The 21,295-nt window shown below is 40.0% G+C and overlaps 1 protein-coding gene across 1 annotated transcript; it reads left to right on the top strand.

Moving 5' to 3' along the window:
• The first annotated feature begins 3,142 nt into the window (after positions 1-3,142).
• On the top strand, positions 3,143-3,907 carry LOC104113930 (uncharacterized). The gene has a single exon (XM_009624250.2). It carries the CDS (start codon positions 3,143-3,145, stop codon positions 3,905-3,907), a length of 765 nt encoding a protein of 254 aa, XP_009622545.2.
• The last annotated feature ends 17,388 nt before the right edge of the window (positions 3,908-21,295 follow it).

Genomic DNA, 21,295 nt, shown 5'->3' on the forward strand with positions numbered 1-21,295 from the left:
CCCGCAATGTACGATGAATCTGATCAATAAATGTTTGTGGGTCCTCCTTGGGGTTGATCCGGTAAACACTGGAGGGTCTAGATTAATAAAATCACGAACTCCTGCACTAACCGGTTTATCAGCAGCACCGGTATTCTGCCTCTGAGCCTGAGCAGCTACTAAGCTACTCAACAACTGCACTGCACTGCGCATATCGTGGTCTGTAGTGCCAGACGGAGGAACTGGATGTACTGGGTGCCTCCTAATATCCTCTGGAGGAGACAGAGAGGTATGAGACGGCATCTCACTCTGAGCCTCACTTTGGCCTGCTCTGGCTGGAGGCACCTGAATGTTACCCTCTCCCACAGCTGTATCAAGCCGTTTACTAATTGCTTGCTTCCTAGTCGAAGGCATCGCTGAAAGAAAACAAGGTGAATATTAGATATGAACACTTACTACTCAACTCTACGCACGATCTAGATTCAGGAAGAAGGTAACAACCCTAGATGTCACGTAGCCTCCTGATTATAAATGTGGCGCGCTACACATCCATAATCAAAACTCTACTAGACACGGCTCATAGACATCCCCTAGGACAGACTTGCTCTGATACCAAGTTTGTCACGACCCAACTGGAGGGTCATGACTAGCACCCGGGCCATACTTGCCGAGCACCAACGTACATTTTATCTAACCTTCCTTATTATCTTTAAGGGCTGACAAGATCAATATAAATAGTAGACATGGATCATGAACATCCAACAATGAAAGATAATGTCATGAACATACATAACATGGGACGACAAGACTGTCAAGAAACTATATATAAGGTACGAGCTATCATGATACCATGAAAGACTATACAACAAAAATCAGCCGAACAAGGCATTCCAAACCATACATGAGTCGACACCTGTCTATGAGCCTCTAAAAGAACATAAGTGCTACAACATTGCCGGAACAGGGCCCCGACATACCCATAAGGTCTATAACAAAAATGCATACCAAGACCACGGCAAGTCCGGAGAAAGGATCTTGCCAATAACGCTGAACCGGATAGCCTACTGTGATGGGGGAGCTGCGTCTACCCATCTATCAGGACCTGCAGCACGACATGCAGCGTCCACAAATAAAAAGGACGTCAGTACGAATAAAGTACTGAGTATGTAAGGCAGAATAGCATAAGTAAGAACAATAATGTAAACAGTGATAGGGAATATACAACCTGTGACATCTGGGTACCTCTGAGGGCTACTGACATGAAATACATGATACATACATATATATATACATAAACGTTTAAAACATATGCCTTTGTGGGCATCATCATCATCATATCGTACCCGGCCATAATAGGCTCGGTAAAACGTACCCGGCCATCATAGGGCTCGGTAGAATCGTACCCGGCCACGTGGAGCTCGGTAAAACCCAACTGATCAGTGGTTGCACAATAGGTGCCATACCCGGCCGACTATAGCGCGGCTCGGTAGAGTAAAATAGATACATATATATGATGCATGCTGGACTCGTTGGAATCATAATTTGAACCTTTCGGAGTGACGTAAGGTCGGTATCCTTCGTACACGTTATTAGGATTAACTCTTCATCAAGAATCTTATAAGAATCAGGAACTACCAACAACATTGATAATATAAGAATAAGAGAAGTAACATCAATATCAATCGTTTCATAAGAAGGGCAGCAATGTAAGTACTGCTAGATTCTAAGAGTAGAGTATCTTTGGGAGCTCGTTCATTACATTATGTACAATCGGAGTCGTGCAAAAGAATGAAGGGGATAGCCTCACATACCTTGTATATACTGCCCAACCTCAAGCTATGCAAATATCATGACTCCTTAGTCTACAATAAGACAAATGACACTATCATTATCGTTTAAGCGTCGTAACTATTATGTATCGACCACAACCTATTTTACGATGAAACGGACAGCACCTCCCCTATTTATATGACTTCCCACAAGTCAATACAATCACCAAACAGCCCAAACAACATCATTAATAATCATATTGAGCCTCCAAAACAGTCCACCAACCAACAACATTACTACCAAGCTTTTCGATATATATTTCACAAGTTCTAGCTTCAACGACTTAGCTGCAACTTGGATAATCTTAAATATATATAGAGTAAGAGGTTCATTACCTTTAAACAGAAAGAACAACTCCAATTTGACCTTAATTTTCCTCGAAATATCCCTTCAATTCTGCCACAAGAACAAGGAAGCGAAACTAGCAATTAATTCGGGTTTTTCGGCACTAGAATTACTTTAGAAGACTTGAAATCACCTAGGGTTGATATTAAAAACTTGAAGGTGTATTTACAGAACATAAAACACTTAAAACAACCTCCCACACGAGCTGGAACAACACAAAAATCAGCAACAACAAGAAAAACAAGAAACTTACTAGCACCACGTGATTCCCGACATTTGATTTGTATTGTTTGCCCTTTGTTTGGGTCTTGGATCATGAGAGAACCTTGAGAGAATGTTTTTAGGGTTATAAGGTCTGAATATACTGAAAAATAATGACTTAAAACGGGGTTGAGGTATCTTATATATGTCCATATGTCTTAAACCGCCTTTGTGGGCCCCATAGAGAGCAGCTTGGCGCACTCTCGCGAAAACGCGAATATCTCTCTATTTCGAGATCGTATCGACGAACGGTTTAATGCGTTGGAAACTAGACTCATAGATCTTCAATTTGATAGGTAGATCACCCATAATTCCAAGCACATTGGGAGTAAAATGCAGTAACATTTGACCTAAAGTTTAAGTAAAATTATAAACCTAAGTTGCGACAACTTTTATCGACTTTTATTTCATAACTCGCTTGACTTCAAGACTTATGATGCGGATATTATATGATTCAAATACATTAAAACAAGACCTCTTGGGACAGTAAATCACCTCTAGTGTTACCCGAAAATACTGGTTACAACATCCTTGATTCGTTTAACTTCAAATACTTGTTAACCACTCTTATACACCCTTGTATCATTTAAGACCAATAGGATTAACTTCTTATCATCTCAAAGATAATCTCTTCTTGGATTTATGTCGACTAACTTACGGCGTGATCTATGGTATGCGAATTTGGGTTGTAACAGAAAGTTCTTCAAGTGAGTCCAAATTGGAGAACATGCTTGAAAGAGTGTTGCAAAATCAAGAAAGATCCGACACTTCAATGAAGAACACGACTAAGATTGTGGGTTCTCACATCGCATCCATACAAAAGTTAGAAATGCAAATGAGAGATCTATCAAGAGAGCAAAATCCGAAGCAAAAGGGCACACTCCCAAGTGACACCATAGCAAATCCAAAAGGTAATGGGAATGGTCCGACTTCTCATTGTATGGTAATCACAACTCAAAGTGGGAGAATACTTCAAGGAGAGAATGAACAAGTGGTCGAAGTGGAAGCTCTGGAACAAGAGGTTGAGGCACAAGTTGAGGTGCCAATTATTGTTGAAGCTGAAAGACTCCCAAAGGAGGTAAAAATTCAAGAAGTGATCCGTGAAGAGGTTAAGGAAAAGGTAAAGGAGACACCAAAATCTCTAGCACCAATTCCTAGACCTCCCCCTTCTTTCCCTCAAAGAATTTCTAGGAGGGTTAATGATAGAAAACTCGAGAAATTCTATGACATTCTCAACCAATTATCGGTGAACGTCCCATTTGTGGAAGTATTTCAAGAGATGTCGGGTTTTGCTAAGTACTTGAAGGACTTAATCACCAAGAATAAAACCATAAAAAATGAAATGGTGAATGTGACTCACCGGGTTAGCTCCATCATTGCAACAACCACCGTTCAAAAGAAAGAAGACCCGGGAGCTTTTACCATTCCATACACTATCGGGTTGCGCAATTTTGCACAAGCTCTTTGTGATATAGGGCTAGCATCAACTTAATGCCTCTTGCTATTTAAAATAAAATCAGGGTTAGGTATGCCGAGGCCTAGAAGTATGAGGTTTCAAATGGTCAACCGTTAAATAAAAAGACCGGTGGGAATTGTTGATGATGTTCTTATGAAAGTGGGGACATTCCTCCTCCTTGTCGACTTTGTTATCCTTGATTGTGCTGTTGATAAAGAAATTCATATCCTCTTGGGGAGACCATTCCTTGCTACCAGAAGAGAACTCATAGATTCGGAACGAAATGAGATCAAGTTCCGAGTTAATGACGAAGAGGTTACCTTTCAAGCAAGTAAGAGTATGAAATTTCCACATGCATATGAAAGCATCTCAATCATTGATGTTGTTAATGAGGTAGAAGATGAAATCAAGATGAATATGGATGAAAAATGCCTTGGTGAGGCGTTGGCGGCTATTTTGGTAAATTTTGATGGTAAAGATATGGAAGGGTACATTCAATCGGTAAATTCATTAGAAGGACTTGGGTTCTACACTTATGCACCAAAGAAACTTTCTCTTGACTTAGATAATAGAGTCACTCCTCCCGCTAAGCCTTCAATTATCGAGCCGCCACAACTTGAGCTCAAGCCACTTCCACCACACTGCACTTAAGGTATGAATTTCTTGGCTCCAATGAAACTCTACCTATAATCGTTTCTTCTTTGTTGAATGATGTGCAGGTTAAACAGTTGTTGAAAACCCTGAGGGAGCACCGACAGGCCATTGGGTGGACAATAGCGGACATACGAGGGATTCCCGCTGGCATTTGTGAGAAAGAGATACAATTGGAGCAAGAGAGCAAACCTAGCGTAGAGCATCAAAGAAGGTTAAACCCTTCCATGCAGGAGGTGGTGAAGAAAGAAATCATAAAATGGTTAGATGCCGGAGTAGTTAACCTCATTGCCGATAGTTCTTCGGTGAGTCCGGTGCAATGTGTGCCAAAGAAAGGAGGTATGACAGTGATTCAAAATGACAAAAATGAGCTCATCCCAATGAGGACAGTGACTGGATGGAGAGTTTGCATGGACTATCGGAAGCTAAACATTGCTATTTGAAAGGACCATTTTCCTATGCCTTTTATTGATCAAATGCTTGATCGGCTAGCGGTAATGTCATTATATTGCTTCTTGGATGGGTATTCTGGCTATAACCAAATCAACAACGCCATAGAAGATCAAGAGAAGACAACTTTCACATGCCCGTATGGGACCTTTGCCTTTAGCCGCATGCCATTTGGGCTATGCAATGCCCCGGCTACCTTTCAACGGTGCATGATGTCAATCTTCTCGGACATGGTGTAAGATTTCCTAGAGGTGTTTATGGATGATTTCTCTGTAGTTGGTGATTCTTTTGAGCACTACCATGACAACCTTAGACAAGTGCTCAAAAGATGTGAAGAAACCAACCTTGTGCTAAACTGGGAAAATTGCCACTTCTTAGTGGACGAGGGCATTGTTCTGGGCCACAAAATTTCAAAGTAAGGCATAGAGGTTGATCGGGCAAAGATCAAAATCATTTCCAAGATTCCTCATCCCACTTCAGTAAAAGGTGTCCGAAGCATTTTGGGGCATGCCGGTTTTTATAAGCGTTTTATCAAGGACTTTTCACAAATTGCAAATCCCATGTGCAAGCTCCTTGAAAAAGATGCAAAGTTTGAATTTGATGAGAAGTGTCTCAAAGCTTTTGAGGAATTGAAAGCAAAGATCACCACGGCACCTATTATTGTCACCCCTGATTGGTCCCTTCCATTTGAACTCATATGTGATGCCAGTGGTGTAGTATTGGGGTGGTGCTCGGTCAACAGCATAACAATATCCTTCATCCTGTCTACTATGCAAGCAAGACACTCAATGGTGCACAAATGACTTACACTGTGACTGAGCAAGAACTACTTTCCATTGTCTATGCTTTTGAAAAATTTCGGGCCTATTTGTTGGGGTCCAAAGTGACAGTTTACACCGATCATGCTGCTCTCCGCTATCTTATGGCGAAGAAGGATGCTAAACCAAGATTGATTAGGTGGGTCCTTTTTTTGCAAGAGTTTGACTTTGAAGTCAAGGATCGAAAAGGGATAGAGAATCAAGTTGCGGATCACCTATCTAGGCTTGAAGAGGCAGGGAGACCAAAAGAAGATCTTGAAATTAATGATGCCTTTCCAGATGAGCACATATTGGCATTGTCTAGCACCTTCGCCCCTTGGTATGCCGACATCGCTAACTTCTTGGTTAGTGACCTTATTCCCGACGGATTGAAAGCTTATCAAAAGAAAAAGTTCTTGCGGGAATGTAGGCAATAATATTTGGAGGAACCCTTCTTGTTCCAGATTTGTGCCGACAACATCATTCGGCGTTGTGTTCCGGAAGATAAGGTAATGCAGATTCTCAAGGCATGTCATGACTCCCCGATTGGGGGCCATCATGGTGGAAACCGTACTGCAGCAAAAGTACTTGAATGTGGCTACTATTGGCCATCGATCTACCAAGACGCAAATCAAATGGTCAAGGCATGTGATCAATGTCAAAGACAAGGGTCAATTTCTAGAAGACATGAGATGCCTATGAACTTTGTAATGGAGGTCGAGATCTTTGATGTGTGTGGGATAGACTTCATGGGTCCCTTCGTGAGCTCTTATTGCATGAAATGTATCTTGGTAGCTGTGGAATATGTCTCCAAATGACTCGAAGCAATCGCCTTGCCCAACAATGAGGCAAAGAGTGTGACCGTTTTCTTGAAGAAGAACATATTTACGCGGTTTGGTGCCCGCAGGGCCATCCTTAGTGATTGTGGTTCTCACTTTTGCAACAAGGCCTTCACTGGGCTGCTCGAAAAGTATGGAGTCAAGCACAAGGTGGCCACCCCTTATCATTCTCAGTCGAGTGGCCAGGTTGAAGTTTCCAATAGGGAGATCATAAATATCCTAGCAAAAACTATTAATGCAAACAGGACTGAATGGTCAAGGAAGCTATATGATGCATTGTGGGCATATCACACAGCATTTAAAACTCCCATTGGCAACTCACCATACCAGTTGGTTTTTTAAAAGGAGTGTCACTTGCCAGTGGATCTTGAACACAAAGCCATGTGGGAATTGAAAAAGTTGAATCTTGATTGGGCCGAAGCTACTAACCTAAGAATGACATAACTCAATGAGATGGAAGAATTCCGTCTCCACGCCTATGAGAGTGCAACCATGTATAAGGAGAGAATGATGTTTGTTCATGACAAGAAGATCTTGAAGAGGGAATTCAAATCCGCTGACTTGGTCTTACTCTTCAACTCAAGACTCAAGTTATTTCTGGGCAAACTCAAATCCAAATGGTCTAGCCCATTCAAAGTTGCGAATGTGCCCCCCTATGGCGATATTGAATTGGAGTCGGAGGATGGGACTCGAACTTTCAAAGTAAATATCCAGCGGGTCAAGAATTACCTCGGTACCACAGGAGAAAGGCACTTGGTAGAACAATTCGCACTCCATGATAGTCCTACACCAGTCCCTAGCACTGATTAGCCCAAATGGGGTCAACATTGTCGTGTCGTAACGTTAAATCAAGCGCTTCTTGGGAGGCAACCCATGTGTGGTAACATCCTTTTGTTAGATTTTAATTTCTGTAGGTTTATTAGTAGTGTTGAGCAGTTTGACATGTGTGTTAGAATGCATGTAGCTCAAATATAATGAAACAGGGTGCAAGGACTGAGAAGAATAAAGGACAGAAGGACACGTGGTCTGCGGCAACTATGCGGTCGCATAATGGTTTTGCGGAGCGCATAGTAGTCGCATACACACTCAGAAGAAAATGCAATTTTGGTCCTCCAAAATGCGATGGAATTTCTATTTTTGCGGCCCGCACAACAATTATGCGACCGCAGAATGCGTCGCGAAGTGGATCTTAGCCAAGCTATCACTAACTCGTCGCATAACACATATGCGACTGCATAATATGTTATGCGATCCTGTTTTCCACCGCATAACTCCCAGGTATTAAACCCTAAACCCCTCCGTATTTCAATCGCACACCCTCTATATCACTCGCACACAAGCACTGCACAACACAAACGAGATCAATGAAACAAAAAAAATAAAGAAGAGCAAGAAAAGACCAAAAACATCGTCTTAACTACGAAAAATCAAAAAAATAAAAACGGAATTGCACAGAAAGAGGTCACCTGGTTCGTATCTCAGAACAAATCCTTCAACTGCTCAGATATCGGGTCTGTAAATATTCCTCCCTCTCTTACTTAATTGAGTTGAAGAAAAACATGTGTTTGCATCTCCTTTTCCCCGTATTCTCAATCCCTTTATGTGGGTATCAATGTGTGCATACTTGGAGTAAGAATCATTGTTTGGGGGAAAATTGATACTGGGGGTAAACTGGGTTTTAAGAATTTAATCTGCATAATAGGAGTAAAGAACAAGGTGGGAAACTTTTTCCATGTCATAGGTGTTCAATGTCCGAATTTGGGTGTTGGAAGGTCTGTAAATTGAGTGGGTCTCCATTTTGAGTAAGAATGACAATTTTTATGGTCCGCATAATCGTCGCATTTGGTGCCCTAGGTAGCCAATAGAGAAGAACTTCTATGGTTGGGTTCGCGATCGCAGACTCATTTCGCGAACCGCAAAAGTGCCACAGACTAAGGCAGCTAATTCTCCACATCTGGTGAGCAAAAATGCGACCACTATGCGGTCGCATAACTTGTTCTGCGGCCCCTTTCGCGATCGCATTTCTGCTTTGGCTTCTGAGTGGTGTAGTTTTGCGGTGGGTTTGCGGCTCGCAAAATTGTTATGCGATTGCATAACTCATTGCAGATGCTTCTTGCTTCTTTTAAATTCTCTCAATTTGTTTCCAATGTTATGTCAACCACTCACCCATTGATTCATTGACAATAATGGCACCAAAGAAGTCTCTCGCATCACGATCACCTCCCGCTCGAGGAAACAAACGGGTTGTTGCCCTGAGTCAACAAGCACAACAATCGAAATGCCCAAGGCTTGAAATAGCCAAAAGCACATTTGTGCACTCCTCCATGTCTGAAGAGGAGGAGGCACATGTTGATCTTATGCCATTTGTTGATATCCATGCTGAAACAAGGCGGAAAAGTGGTGAAGATATCCGGTTTGGGGTTCCCAGCTCTTGGAACCTATACAAAAAGGGCTTAGCCAAGAGAAAAATCATGGAAGAGAAGCAGCTAGGGCAGAATGGTTTAAAAGAGCATTACCCTCGTGTTCTTGAAAATATAAAAAAGAGGCAATAGGAGTTCTTCACTCAAGTCCTGGGGGAATATAACAAGAGGCTCGTGTGGAAATTCTATGCTGCTTATGCTACCTCTAGGAATGCTGAGCAAAAGCAGAACCGTGTAATCTTGCAGTCTGTCCAAGTTTGAGGGTCCAATTACTTTGTGATGTCGCGTCGATCAACTATAGATATTTTGAGGATTAGTCATCAGGCACAGCTGTATATGATGCCAAACTTTCCAATAAGGAATCCGAGCGTGCTTGGGTTGCTTCCGTTATAGCCAAGGGAACCCCCTCCTGGATAGCTCCGCGCCAAAAAATTCAAAAAATGGATCTCACCCAGGAAGGCCAGTATTGGCTCAGTTTTTTCTGCTACCCTCTAATACATACAAGAAATGAAACCGACATAAGCATCAAAAAGGCAATCCTTATCGCATGCATCATGACGGGCATCAAAGTTTATGTGGGAGAAATTATATTCCGGGAGATTGGGATCAGAGCGAATCAGAATGAAACATCACTCACCTTCCTATATTTGATCAGTGCTTTGTGTAAAGCTGGGGAAGTGCCCCATATCCCCAAACATGACCGCATCGAAAAGGCTGTCCAAGAGATTGACATCACCCGGATCAGTGATGTAGCAGAAAAGATGATAGAAAACCCACTAGACACTTCACTCACTGCTCCATTAGACTCAGCAGTACCTGCTACCCTCTCAATGACTGACACTCCTTCAGCTCCAGCCACTTCCACATTCATTCCCAGACCAACCACTACCCAGTCACCTGCTTCCTTTCCTTCTCTATCGAAGCTTGGTCTACTGGTACAACATGCTAATGCCAAAGTAGACAGACTGATGAAAGAACTTCCAGCTCTTATCCGGCAAGCACTGCCCCTATCCAAGCCTCAGTGAGCATTCTTCAACAACAGCATCAATCCTATGAAGAACGGCTCAAGCACTTTGATGTGCGCCTTGAAAGGGTCGAGCGAGGCGAAGCTAGAGATATGCCTCAACTCCAAATGGATATCGCTGAGTTGAAATCAGATCTGCATAAGATGCAAAATTTGGAGTTTGACTTGACCTCCCTTCTTCCGGAGAGAGGAGAGAAGGGCACTGGTACCTCCCACATTCCCTGCCTGGACCTTGACTTCACAAACCTCATGACAGCTCTGGAGGCCCAGGGTACTGAGACTTTAAAAGCTCTGGACTCCGTTGTGCATATTGATACTCATTCAGAGGAGGAATCCTGAGAGTCTGAGGGGGAGAAAGATGAGGGAGACACTGAGGAGGAGGAGGAGGAGGAGGAGGATACTGATGAGGAGGCATTAGTTGCGGAGAATAATGATCAACGGGACAGCACAGGCAAACAAATTGTTGTCTCTACAGATACACAGGGTGAGGAGGAAGCAAATGTGCAGATAGCAATTGCATATTCCATTGCAGACATGGTTGCCAAGGCCAATACCTCGACCACACAGCCATCACTGGGTGAGGCTAGTAGCTCCTAGGTCCCAGACCCAGCTTTACAGCATGTGAAGCTTCCTATTCTGGCCTCATACACCACCACACAGTCCGAGGTTCCATTTGTTGCCTCTATAGTGCCAGTATCTGACCCCATCGCTACCCCAGATGTTTCAACCACTCCTAGCGCCTAGTGCGCCCCAAGAAGTCCCTAAACTTTGTTCTTACTTTCTCAATGCATTGGGGACAATGCATGTTTCTTGGTTGGGGGTGGGGTAGTCAAATTGTTTTTTGTGTGACACTTGTATATAAACTCTTTAGTTTAATGTTGTAGATTTTTCGTTAGCAATGAAGTCTGTAATAGTAGAACCATGGCGGTAGCACAAACATTTTTGACTTGTTTGGTGTTGTTGTTCTAGCTTCAAGCATGTGATAAGTTTTTGTTGAATAAATTGTACCCTTTTAATTTGGTAAATAAATGGTTAGTCATTCTTGTAAACTCGAGGCTCGCTCTTTGACTTTATGCTTACTCAAAATCTCAAATATCATGTGATGAAGCTTTGAGCTGCCTTGCAATCACTTGAGGGCTGAAATTATGCTGAGTCAAACAGTTCATGCGTTGTGAGTAAGTGAGGATTTGTATAATTAATGCATATGCTTAACTTGTGATGTCTAGAACTTTCCCGATTTGTTTCTTAATGCAACTCTCAAGTTAATGATTGGGTGCTGAAATGATCTTAGGCTATCTTTGTGATTGCTAGCTAATTTTGACCAAATTGAACTACCTGGTACATCAACTGCCTTAGTTACCCCCGTTGAGCCTTTAACCTTTTTTTGGCTACCACATTACAAACCTTTACCCCTTTGTAAATTAATTCCCTCTTTTTGAACCCATCCATCCTTGAACGGTTAAGAATGAGGCTAAAAGACTAAGTTGGGGGTGTCAGCGTTAAGTGGAAATTGGTAAGGTTGCCTAATGTGTGTATAAGAAAAACACAAAAGCCTCAAAGTTGTATATATAAAGATACACAAGCTCCAAAGGAATAACAAAAGAAAAAAAATTGTAAATAAAAAATAAATAAATAAAGAGAGAGAGAGAGAGAGAGAGAGAGAGAGAGAGAGAGAGAGAGAGAGAGAGAGAGAGAGAGAGAGAGAGAGAGAAGAGAAATGAAGAGGAGTCTTGTGAAAACTAAAGAAATACTTTGAGGTGGTTCTATGTCGGTAACTCGAGGTCAATAAGTGCGATGTGGTAAAGAAGCAAAGTGTATGTAGAGTTTAAGAACGGTATAGCTATTACATTCCTAAATGATCGTCCAACCCATCCCGAAGCCTATATTACAACCCGTGCTAAGTCCTTGGTGATCTACAACCAATTATTCCTGAGATAGCAGCGAGTTAAAATAAGGGCAAGCATATAGACTGATACTTGTAGCATTTAGCTTTCTTTCTGAGTGCAAGAGTGTTTGATTATATCCCCTCTACATATTTGTGAGTTGGGGATTTTCTTTGTTGTGAGCACGCATGAATTGCAAGATCTAGCAGAAGTTAGGTTCTTGAAGTAGGATACACGTGCACTTAGTTGTGGATAGCATTCTATCATTTTGCTTGAGGCTCGAAGTTTACAAGTTGATTGGCCGAATTGCTAGATGATCGTTGTCTTTCACAAAGAGTGAATAAAATAAGTTGCATGCTTGTTAGCTAACAGTCAGCACCATCTACAGTCATTGCTGTTTTGTGAGCTATCGAAAACAGAGTAGTGTATGATAGGATTATTTTGTTTTAGTTGCTTGAGGACAAGCAAAAGTCTAAGTTGAGGGTGTTGATGTGCCGTAGAATTTCGGCACTTTTGATACTAATTACATGGACTTTAACTCGTCTTTTAAAGCATTTTTAGTTATTTTTTATCAAGTTTTGGTTTTTTGCAGTGTACCATACTCGAAGAACCAAGAACACGGAAAAGAAAACAAAAACCTACAGAATGACAGAAATGTTGCAGGTCTGCGACCACAGAAGTGTTGTGCATAACGCTTCTGCGGACTGCATAACGACCGCATAAGTGCAAATGAGATTCTGCGAGAGCCTTTTTTATGACACAATCTGCGATCGCATAATCAATATGTGGACCGCATAATGGATCTGCGATGGGGAACTGGGCAACTGGACATGCAATTATGCGGCGACCATGTAATTCTGCGGACCGTATACGCGATCTGTGACCCATTCTGCGGTCGCAGATGTGTTCTCCAGGGGCATTTTTGTCTAAATTTGATCCCTAATTTTGGCCCATTATAAATATATTTATTAGGGTTTTGTGGGGCATCTTGTCTAAAAAAGAAGCTACAATGAAGGCATTGAATACACCATTATTTTGGAAGCTTGTGAAGAGAGAATCGTGTACCTTTGTAAGATTTATGACTTTATTTAATGCTTTGTTCTTGGATTCTAGTATGAGTTTTTTAAATACTAAGGTTGTGGACCCTAAATGGGTGTAATGTTAATTGGTGTTTACCATTGAATATATATATATAATGGTTTGTTGATATTTATTCATTTCTTATGCTTCATTTATTGCTAGTGGTTGCAAACATTAACTAGTTCCATTTCACCTTTCTTTACTTGAAAAAGTGGGTTAGGGCTTGGTAGAATTGAATATCAAAAACTTAAGGCTTTAAACCTTATTTAATAGGATCACCTAGGAATAAGTGGGTTCTATTTGGCATAAATTGGTTATTCTTAATTGCAACTCTTTTATATTTGGGAAAATTATAAAGAGAAAATATTACCCAACTATTGGGAATTGGCTAGTCACTTAGAAACAAATTGCATAGCAAAGGGCCTCCCATTAGAAATATATCATATTAACACGGATAGCATTATATTCCATTGATGGGGACACAACCTTGGTTTCCTTAATCAAATTAATTACATTCTCACAATACAATAGTTTTCTTTATTACACATAATCACAACACTCTTTGTTTAAGCTAATGGAATAGAATTACGATTTAAGTCAAGTTTTACATTATTCAAGTAACCTTTTCACACCTATTCCCTGTGGGATTCGACCCCAACCTATTTGGGTTATTATATTTGACATCGACCGTGTCTCCCCTATTTGCATGAGGCTAAGCATTGCCTCCCTAATTGCATAAGGCTAAGAACTGCCTTTCCCTGCACGAGACTAAGCATTGTCTCCTCTTTGCATGAGGCTAAGCATTGCCTCCCTAATTGCATAAGGCTAAGTACTGCCTTTCCCTGTATGAGACTAAGCATTGTCTCCATTTTGCATGAGGCTAAGCATTGCCTCCCTAATTACATAAGTCTAAGCACTACCTTTCCTTGCATGAGACTAAGCATTGTCTCCTCTTTGCATGAGGCTAAGCATTTTCTCCCTAATTGCATAAGGCTAAGCACTGCCTTTTCCCTGCATGAGACTAAGCATTGTCTCCTCTTTGCATGAGGCTAATCATTGCCTCCCTAATTGCATGAGGCTAAGCATTCCCTCCCTAATTCCATAAGGCTAAGCACTGTCTTTCCCTGCACAAGACTAAGCATTGTCTTCCCTTTTGGCATAAGGCTAAGCATTTCCTTTTCCTTGCATAAGATTAAATACTATCTCCACTACGCCATCTAAGACCTATAATTATCCTCTGCTCACCTAGGGCTAAACAATGCCCTCATTTTACACAAGACTAAGCCTTGTCTTGTCTTATCTTTGCATATGACCAAATATCATATCTTTGCATGGGCTGAAACATCGTCATTTTATCCAAGGCGTCATAGTCCGAAGGCATCATCCTCATAGCCGGAAGACACCATTTCATGGCCTAAGGATCTCTAAAAAGTGCACACCATTATTCAAAGGCGTCATAGTCCTGAGGCACCATCCTCATGGATCGAGGACATCATTTCATGATCTATGAATCCCTAATCACACGATTCATGGCCCAGGACGTCATAGTCTAAGGACATCATCCTCAACGTCCAAAGACAACTTTCATGGTCTAATGGGAATTTGCATCATGTTTAAATTCTCGTAATAATCCATATATACTTGCATGCATCGTGTTTTAAGTTTTTCAAGTAATCAGGAAGTAACCGTTCTTCAAATGGGAGCAATCTTTGCTCCGATTTCCATTTATATCGTTCACATCCTGCAATTGTTTTAACGTAACCAACCACCGTCAATTACCCGCCTTTTATTCTATGACCGTTCAGATATTCGCTCTATGATGCATTCATAATGTTTCAGATTCACATTGATGACTCCGCATAAATTCACCAGACATTGTCCTACCCAAAAGAACCCTTTCCGAAACATACGACCATTCCTATAAAAATTCCATCGGTTTCGTTCACCGTTGGATTCAGAACTACACACGGCCTAATTCCTGTAACACCAGGGATATGTAGGCAACTCACAAACCAGGTTTCGCCTCCATTTTCTCAAATCACATCATTCCTCACTCAATTCGGCCAAAATTGGTCATCATTATTTTTACCCGACAACTCTTTCATCATTCCCGGATAAATAGGGACAGCTGTTGATACCCAATTTTGCCCTCATATTTTCCCAAATAGGATATATACTTTCAAAATATCATTATTTGCATTGTTTTTTTAATTTACAAGCATTTTTTATAATTTTCCATAATTTTAGAGCTTCAAAATTGATTTTTCATACATTTAAGTTACTTGAATATCTATTAATTACTCCTTCAAATTATTTTGTGATGACTTAATTACCTAAAATTATTATTTGCACCCATAATAAATGTTTCAAATATTTTTTCTTCGTTTTATATAATTACATTAGTATTTTTAAACTATTTGCACAATCTTGCAATAATAGCCTATATTTTACAATTTTATTGCATTCGTCATTTTATTCAAGGTCGAAGTAGTATCTTACATTTTCATAATCTTCTACTATTGTTTTAAAATATTAATTTTCATAAAGGGCATTTTATATTTTATTTTTTAAACCTAGCCCAAAATTAGGAATAATTCCGGACCATTAAGGTCCAAATAAGCCCCTGGCCCAACAACCTCATCAGCCCAAACGACCCAATTCCCCAACCCAGTCAAAAAACCAAACCCAACCTATTTTAATCCCACCCGTTGATCAAAATTGATCAACGGCTCACAACATTTCCCCTCACTTTCCTTATATCCCCTCACCCAAACCCTAATCCCAATTCTCTCTTCAGGAGCCGCCCTCAAACACTCCCCCCTCCCCCATAAAAACCCTAGCCGCCCTCTCGTTCTTCTCCGAATCCCTCTTAATCGTGGATTCCATCCATGATTTTCTTGCCTTTATGTATTATTTCAGTATTATCTGCAAGACCATGGTATCACTTAGTACTTGCCTAAACATGGCAAGTACTATCTCTCAGAATCTGGTCGTTCAACTTTAATCGCTTGAATCTGGACGTTATCTCATCCATGTGCATCATGGCCATGCTATATGGGTCCGATTAGCCAAGATCTCCAGCCAATTTCTGATTTCTGCCAATTAGGGTCTACCTAATTTTTCCCTAATCTGATTTTTTAATTGATTATGCATGTTATTATTTTCTTATTTTATGTTTTATTTACATTGTTTCCTTGTTTATTTGTCCAATTTTGCTACTATATAAACCCATCCCCATTCCCCTTTAGGACGAGACCTGAATCGATATACTTTCACTAAAATTGGAACTATGTTCTGTGATTCCCTCATTCTCTTGTTCTGTACTTTGTTCTTGGCGGGCTGAAAGCCAAGGCCACTAAGATTCTATTGTTCGAACTTTCTCTTGGTGCGTGCATTACCCGGGGTTCTTTTAAATCTCTTTGGAACTTTGACGCATTGAGAGTCTGGGTTCTTGTGGATCTTTTGTTCTTTATTGTTGTCCATTTAACTGGTAAGTCGCTTAACCTTTTACAATTTCATTTTTATGTGTCTCTGATTTGCATGTGCTCTCACTTCTGAAATCTATGGCTTAATGTGTCTTTGGGTTACTTTTATGCACAACTCTATTAACGTTACACTCGGTCAATCTCGCAAACTTATTTCTCCCCTAACTCTTTCAATATGTGGTTGTTTATCTGTTATTTTACTAAGTGTTGAAATCCTGCTGAACTTGTTTCTAAGTCTTGTGACATGTTTGATTAGCTGCTTTGTATACTCATCTTTGTTATGTCTACTTTAATCTATAAGTGCATTTCCTCAACTTCTGTCACTCAACCATTGTCCACTCTCTATCATATGTTACCTATGCTATTCTGAACCTCTCATTCTTAGTCGGATGAAATCCAAGGCTGCCAAGGCTCTTACTACTGGCCTCCCTAGTGTGGGCACTGCTCGGGGTCCATTTGAGACCCTTGTTAACTCCGACACACTAGGACTTAGGATTGTTTTGGACATTCTCTTTACTTCTGAAACCTGAGTTATTCCAGACACCCAATTCTTTCTTCATTCTATCTGTTGAGCATATAAGTTGTTTAAAACGATTTCTGGGTAACTCGATGTTTGGTCATGTAGTCAATCTATGGCTGTCTTGTTTTGGTTTGGGTTTTCTCTTTGATCTTTGGTTTGCTGGTGGATGTAGTCCCTGTTAATCGAGGTGTGCTAATTTGGTAAATGAGTTTTGTTGGAGGCCCAGGCAATGCTGGGTATTTCTTTTGGGCCTGTTATAGATCTACTGTTATTGTTTGTACAATTCCTTGTAATTCATTATTGGGTCTGTAATACCTTTGTAAAAATAGTTGGGGTGTTAGTAAAAAGGGAATGGGTAGATTCTTAATATTTGTGTACAAAAGGGTAGACAATATGCCTATAGGACTCAGTGATTTACTTGCTATATATGTTATTCAATCACTATGTGCATTGTTAGAAATCATGTCCTTAGGATAATCACACACACACATACTACTCGTCTACCATTAAACATGAGTTTAAATGCTTCACCTACTTTTATGTCTACTACTACGTGTTTCTGGACAGCGTACCTATAGGAAGTAAGCACTCCTTCAATTTCCATAACCGCTTCAAATACGTTAGAAATCATGCCTATAGGATTTGTTAATTAGTTAATTGTCATTGCTATTATGATGCTCACCTAGAAAACATGTCTATAGGGAAAAAATATAGGAAATTAGTTCCAATCGCCAATCTTTAGAAATTCTGCCTATAGGATATCACCACTCGTTTTAATACTAAACACTTCAAACGTTGTTTATCGTTTCACCATGTTACTGTTAGAAAGCACGAGCAATTCTAAATATTTTCCAATCTATTCATTGTCCTCTACTGCAAAAATCACTTAGAAATAATGTCAATAGGTTTAATAATTTATTTCTTTAATAATCATCGTGCGATAACCGTAATTATTTAGGAATCATGTCTATAAGCGGCGCCATAAACTGCCAGCCTGTTTGAATCCATGGTCATCTAGAAATCATATTTGTAGGGCTTAATGATCTCTAATTCTGTCTCAGTCCTGAGACTGTCTAAATGCCTGATATAAGAACTTGTTCTGCGTGCATTTGCTGCTTAAGTGTGGAGGCTAATGTGAGCCCCTTAACTGCCCTTATATGAAGCCCTACGTGTTTTTTTTATGTCGCTTAGCTTTTAAATATTTTGAACAGTCTAGGTAAAGTCTAGGACTACATAAATAGAGGTCCAAAACATCCTGGACCATAGGTATGGGACTGGTAATGCACGCAAAGGGCTCAACTTAGAATTGAATTAGAGCGTTTTTAGGTAAACAACTCTAACATAGTAATCGGGTAGCAGAAGATAATAGTTTGTACCCGCTGAATAATATGAGTAACTCCCTACCCCAAGGGAGTAGCGAAATATTATTTATGTTAAACGGGGTGATCCTTTAGGCTAAAAAACTTAGCCCCCCCCCCCCCTTTTCCTTTCTATGTTTGCTATTAGAATTGGAATAGTTGTATCTCTATTGTCTTATTAAGATTTTTGTAATAAAATTCTTTGACCTTTATATTCTTTTTGCCTATTTGATCACTTAGCCTAATCCACATAATTTTAAGTTCGGTCGGGACCCGCAGTTGTGGACCTCGAAGAGTACCTAACACATTCTCTTTGAGGTAATTTGAGCCCTTAATCGATCTTTGGTGACACTGACTAGTCAAACAGATTTATCTGCAAAATAGGTGCCCTAACTCACCTTAAAAATCGTTAGGTGGCGACTTTTCTTTTAGCACTCTATCTCCCACTCAAAAACAAAGAGTTATCACGACGTAGAAACCCGCTTTCACAAGAAAAACGGGGCGCGACAAGACATACATTATATTGTGATATCTTTTCGTTGTGTATATATTCATGCTTTTATCTTGAGTTGTTATTGTGCACCTTTATTTTCTATGTGATTTGTAGTTGTTGTTGCTTCTTGTGTGCCTCCCACTTTATTTCTTTTATTATTATTGGTATTTCTCCCACCTAGTTGGTACTGTTATATGTATGCTCGGTGAGAAAGAGATAAATGCACAATGGGAGTTACCGTGCCAATTAATTTGATCTACATATATATATTGGGTGAGAATGAGACAAGTGCACGAAGGTATTACCGTACTATTCGATGTGATATCTTGAATATATTCCTCATACTAGGAAAGTTATGAATTTAATGAGATAAATGCACGAAGGTGTTACCGTGTCATTTGATGTGGTATCTTGAATATATTTTTCACATCATGAAAGTTATGAATTTTCTATTGTCTCTCCTAGTAATCATTTGCTGCCTCACATAGTTGTTTCATTATACCCTTGTTTGTTATGTTCTATAATTGTTTCTATTGTTAGTATGTTGCACAGGTTATAACAGTGAGTATCTTCTTACTAAAAATCCTCGTCACTACTTCAACGAGGTTAGACAAAATACTTACTGTGTACATAGGGTCGGTCGTACTCATACTACATTTCTGTACCTTGTGTGCAGATTTTTTATTTTGATGTTGCGGTGTATGGCGGGAACTGGCATTGAAGATGTTTTCCTAATCCGGTCAGAGCTGCCTCTTATTCTTGGTAACTTTAGAATCACTAATATGTTCATGTATATTCCAAACATATGATGCATTTTATTTCATATCAGCTTTGCAAATTTTAAAACTTAGAAGCTAATGATTTGTACTACCAGTCCTTGGGAAAAGTAGAAAGGTTCAGTTATTTTATCATTTATTTTCCTCGATAAACCTAATTAAATTGGATTGTAGTTAATTGGCTTACCTAACGGGTCGGGTAAGGTGCCATCACGACTGATCGTATTTTGGGTCGTGACAGGTTGGTATCAGAACTCTAGGTTCATAGGTTCTACAAGTCATGAGCAAGTATCTAGTAGAGTCTTGCGGATCGGTATGATGAGTATGATGTGACTGCCTCCACCTCGAACTTATGAATTGAACCCCAAGTTTTAATTCAAGCTTATGATTATGCTCATGAGGCGGTACAAATTCTTGTGAGCCAAAAATTAAGTAAACTCCCGTGAACCTTTTGGCTCTCGATCTAGGGGTGTCACCTTGCCTAGACGGCCTTGAAAATTTCAAAATATAAAACTTATCTACCTCTTCCCTTGACTCTTTTTTATGCTCATAAAGATCAATTCTCATTTCACCATCTGAACATAATGTAGAAAAGTGTTTGAAATGAGGTCCGACATGCTCAAATACCTGAACTTCAAACTTTTCTACCTCCTCAACACCAATCACACTAGAGTCAACTAAATTTGTATCTTCAATGTCCTTTGCTGACTCTAGTATTCCATATTCAACATCGGCATCCTCAAATTCTAGTTGGATAGATTGTTCGTGTTCTTCTCTGACCTCCTTCATTAGCACCACAATTTCAGTATTTATTTCATGCTCTTCTTGGCCATTATCCCCAATATTGGCTTGTTGAGCATTAAATGCTTCAACCAATTGACTCATGTGTGCCTCCATGTTGCGAATAGTAGCATCTTGCCTTTATATGTGCAGTTGTTTCTTATTATTTTTTTCCATAAGGCACCTTAGCATATCCTTGATCTCTTTTAGGTCATCGTCCCTAGGTTCTTTGTTCCTATTAATTTCACAAGAAAAAGTAGAACCATCATAGTAAAGGGTTGGGGGAGGATAAGAAATATAAGCACAACCATGAAAGTGACCATCTTGACCACCACACAATCCACATATAAGATTGAGTTGGGGCACATAATTCGATCTCATGAATATTTTGATAATTTTGCCATAGGTAGTTTCATCCATAATATGCATAAGGAGGATCAAAAGTAGAATTACCAACATCAAAAATCTCATAGTTCCAAGATGCCATGTGTCTCAAATCAAAAATAAAATAAAATAAAAGTTCAAACTTGAAACTTATCAATATGTACATCTACAGCTACACCATTAGTTCCCCGGCAACGGCGTCAAAATTTGATCACACCCAACTCTAGTCCTAAAAAGGATAAGCGGTCGCTGCAAATATAATTCGGTCTAAAAGTCCAGAGTCAAATCCCACAGAGAACTAAGGTTTCAATATCACTAAAAAGACAAGCTCGAACAATTACAAAGTTACAAATACTAAGATTGTTATGTCTAAATAATTAACTAACAAATTAAAGTTGTAAATTAACAACTAGGGAAACTAAGGGTTGGAGAAAAGATTGGAAAAGTCTAGAGTTATGATTTTCCCAACTATCGGAATCCTTCC

Source organism: Nicotiana tomentosiformis, chromosome 4 (assembly GCF_000390325.3).
Source record: "Nicotiana tomentosiformis chromosome 4, ASM39032v3, whole genome shotgun sequence".
NCBI lineage: Eukaryota > Viridiplantae > Streptophyta > Magnoliopsida > Solanales > Solanaceae > Nicotiana > Nicotiana tomentosiformis.

Excerpts from the sequence above, each read along its gene's own strand:
- LOC104113930 (XM_009624250.2), top strand. The coding sequence starts at position 3,143 with ATGCTTGAAAGAGTGTTGCAAAATCAAGAAAGATCCGACACTTCAATG.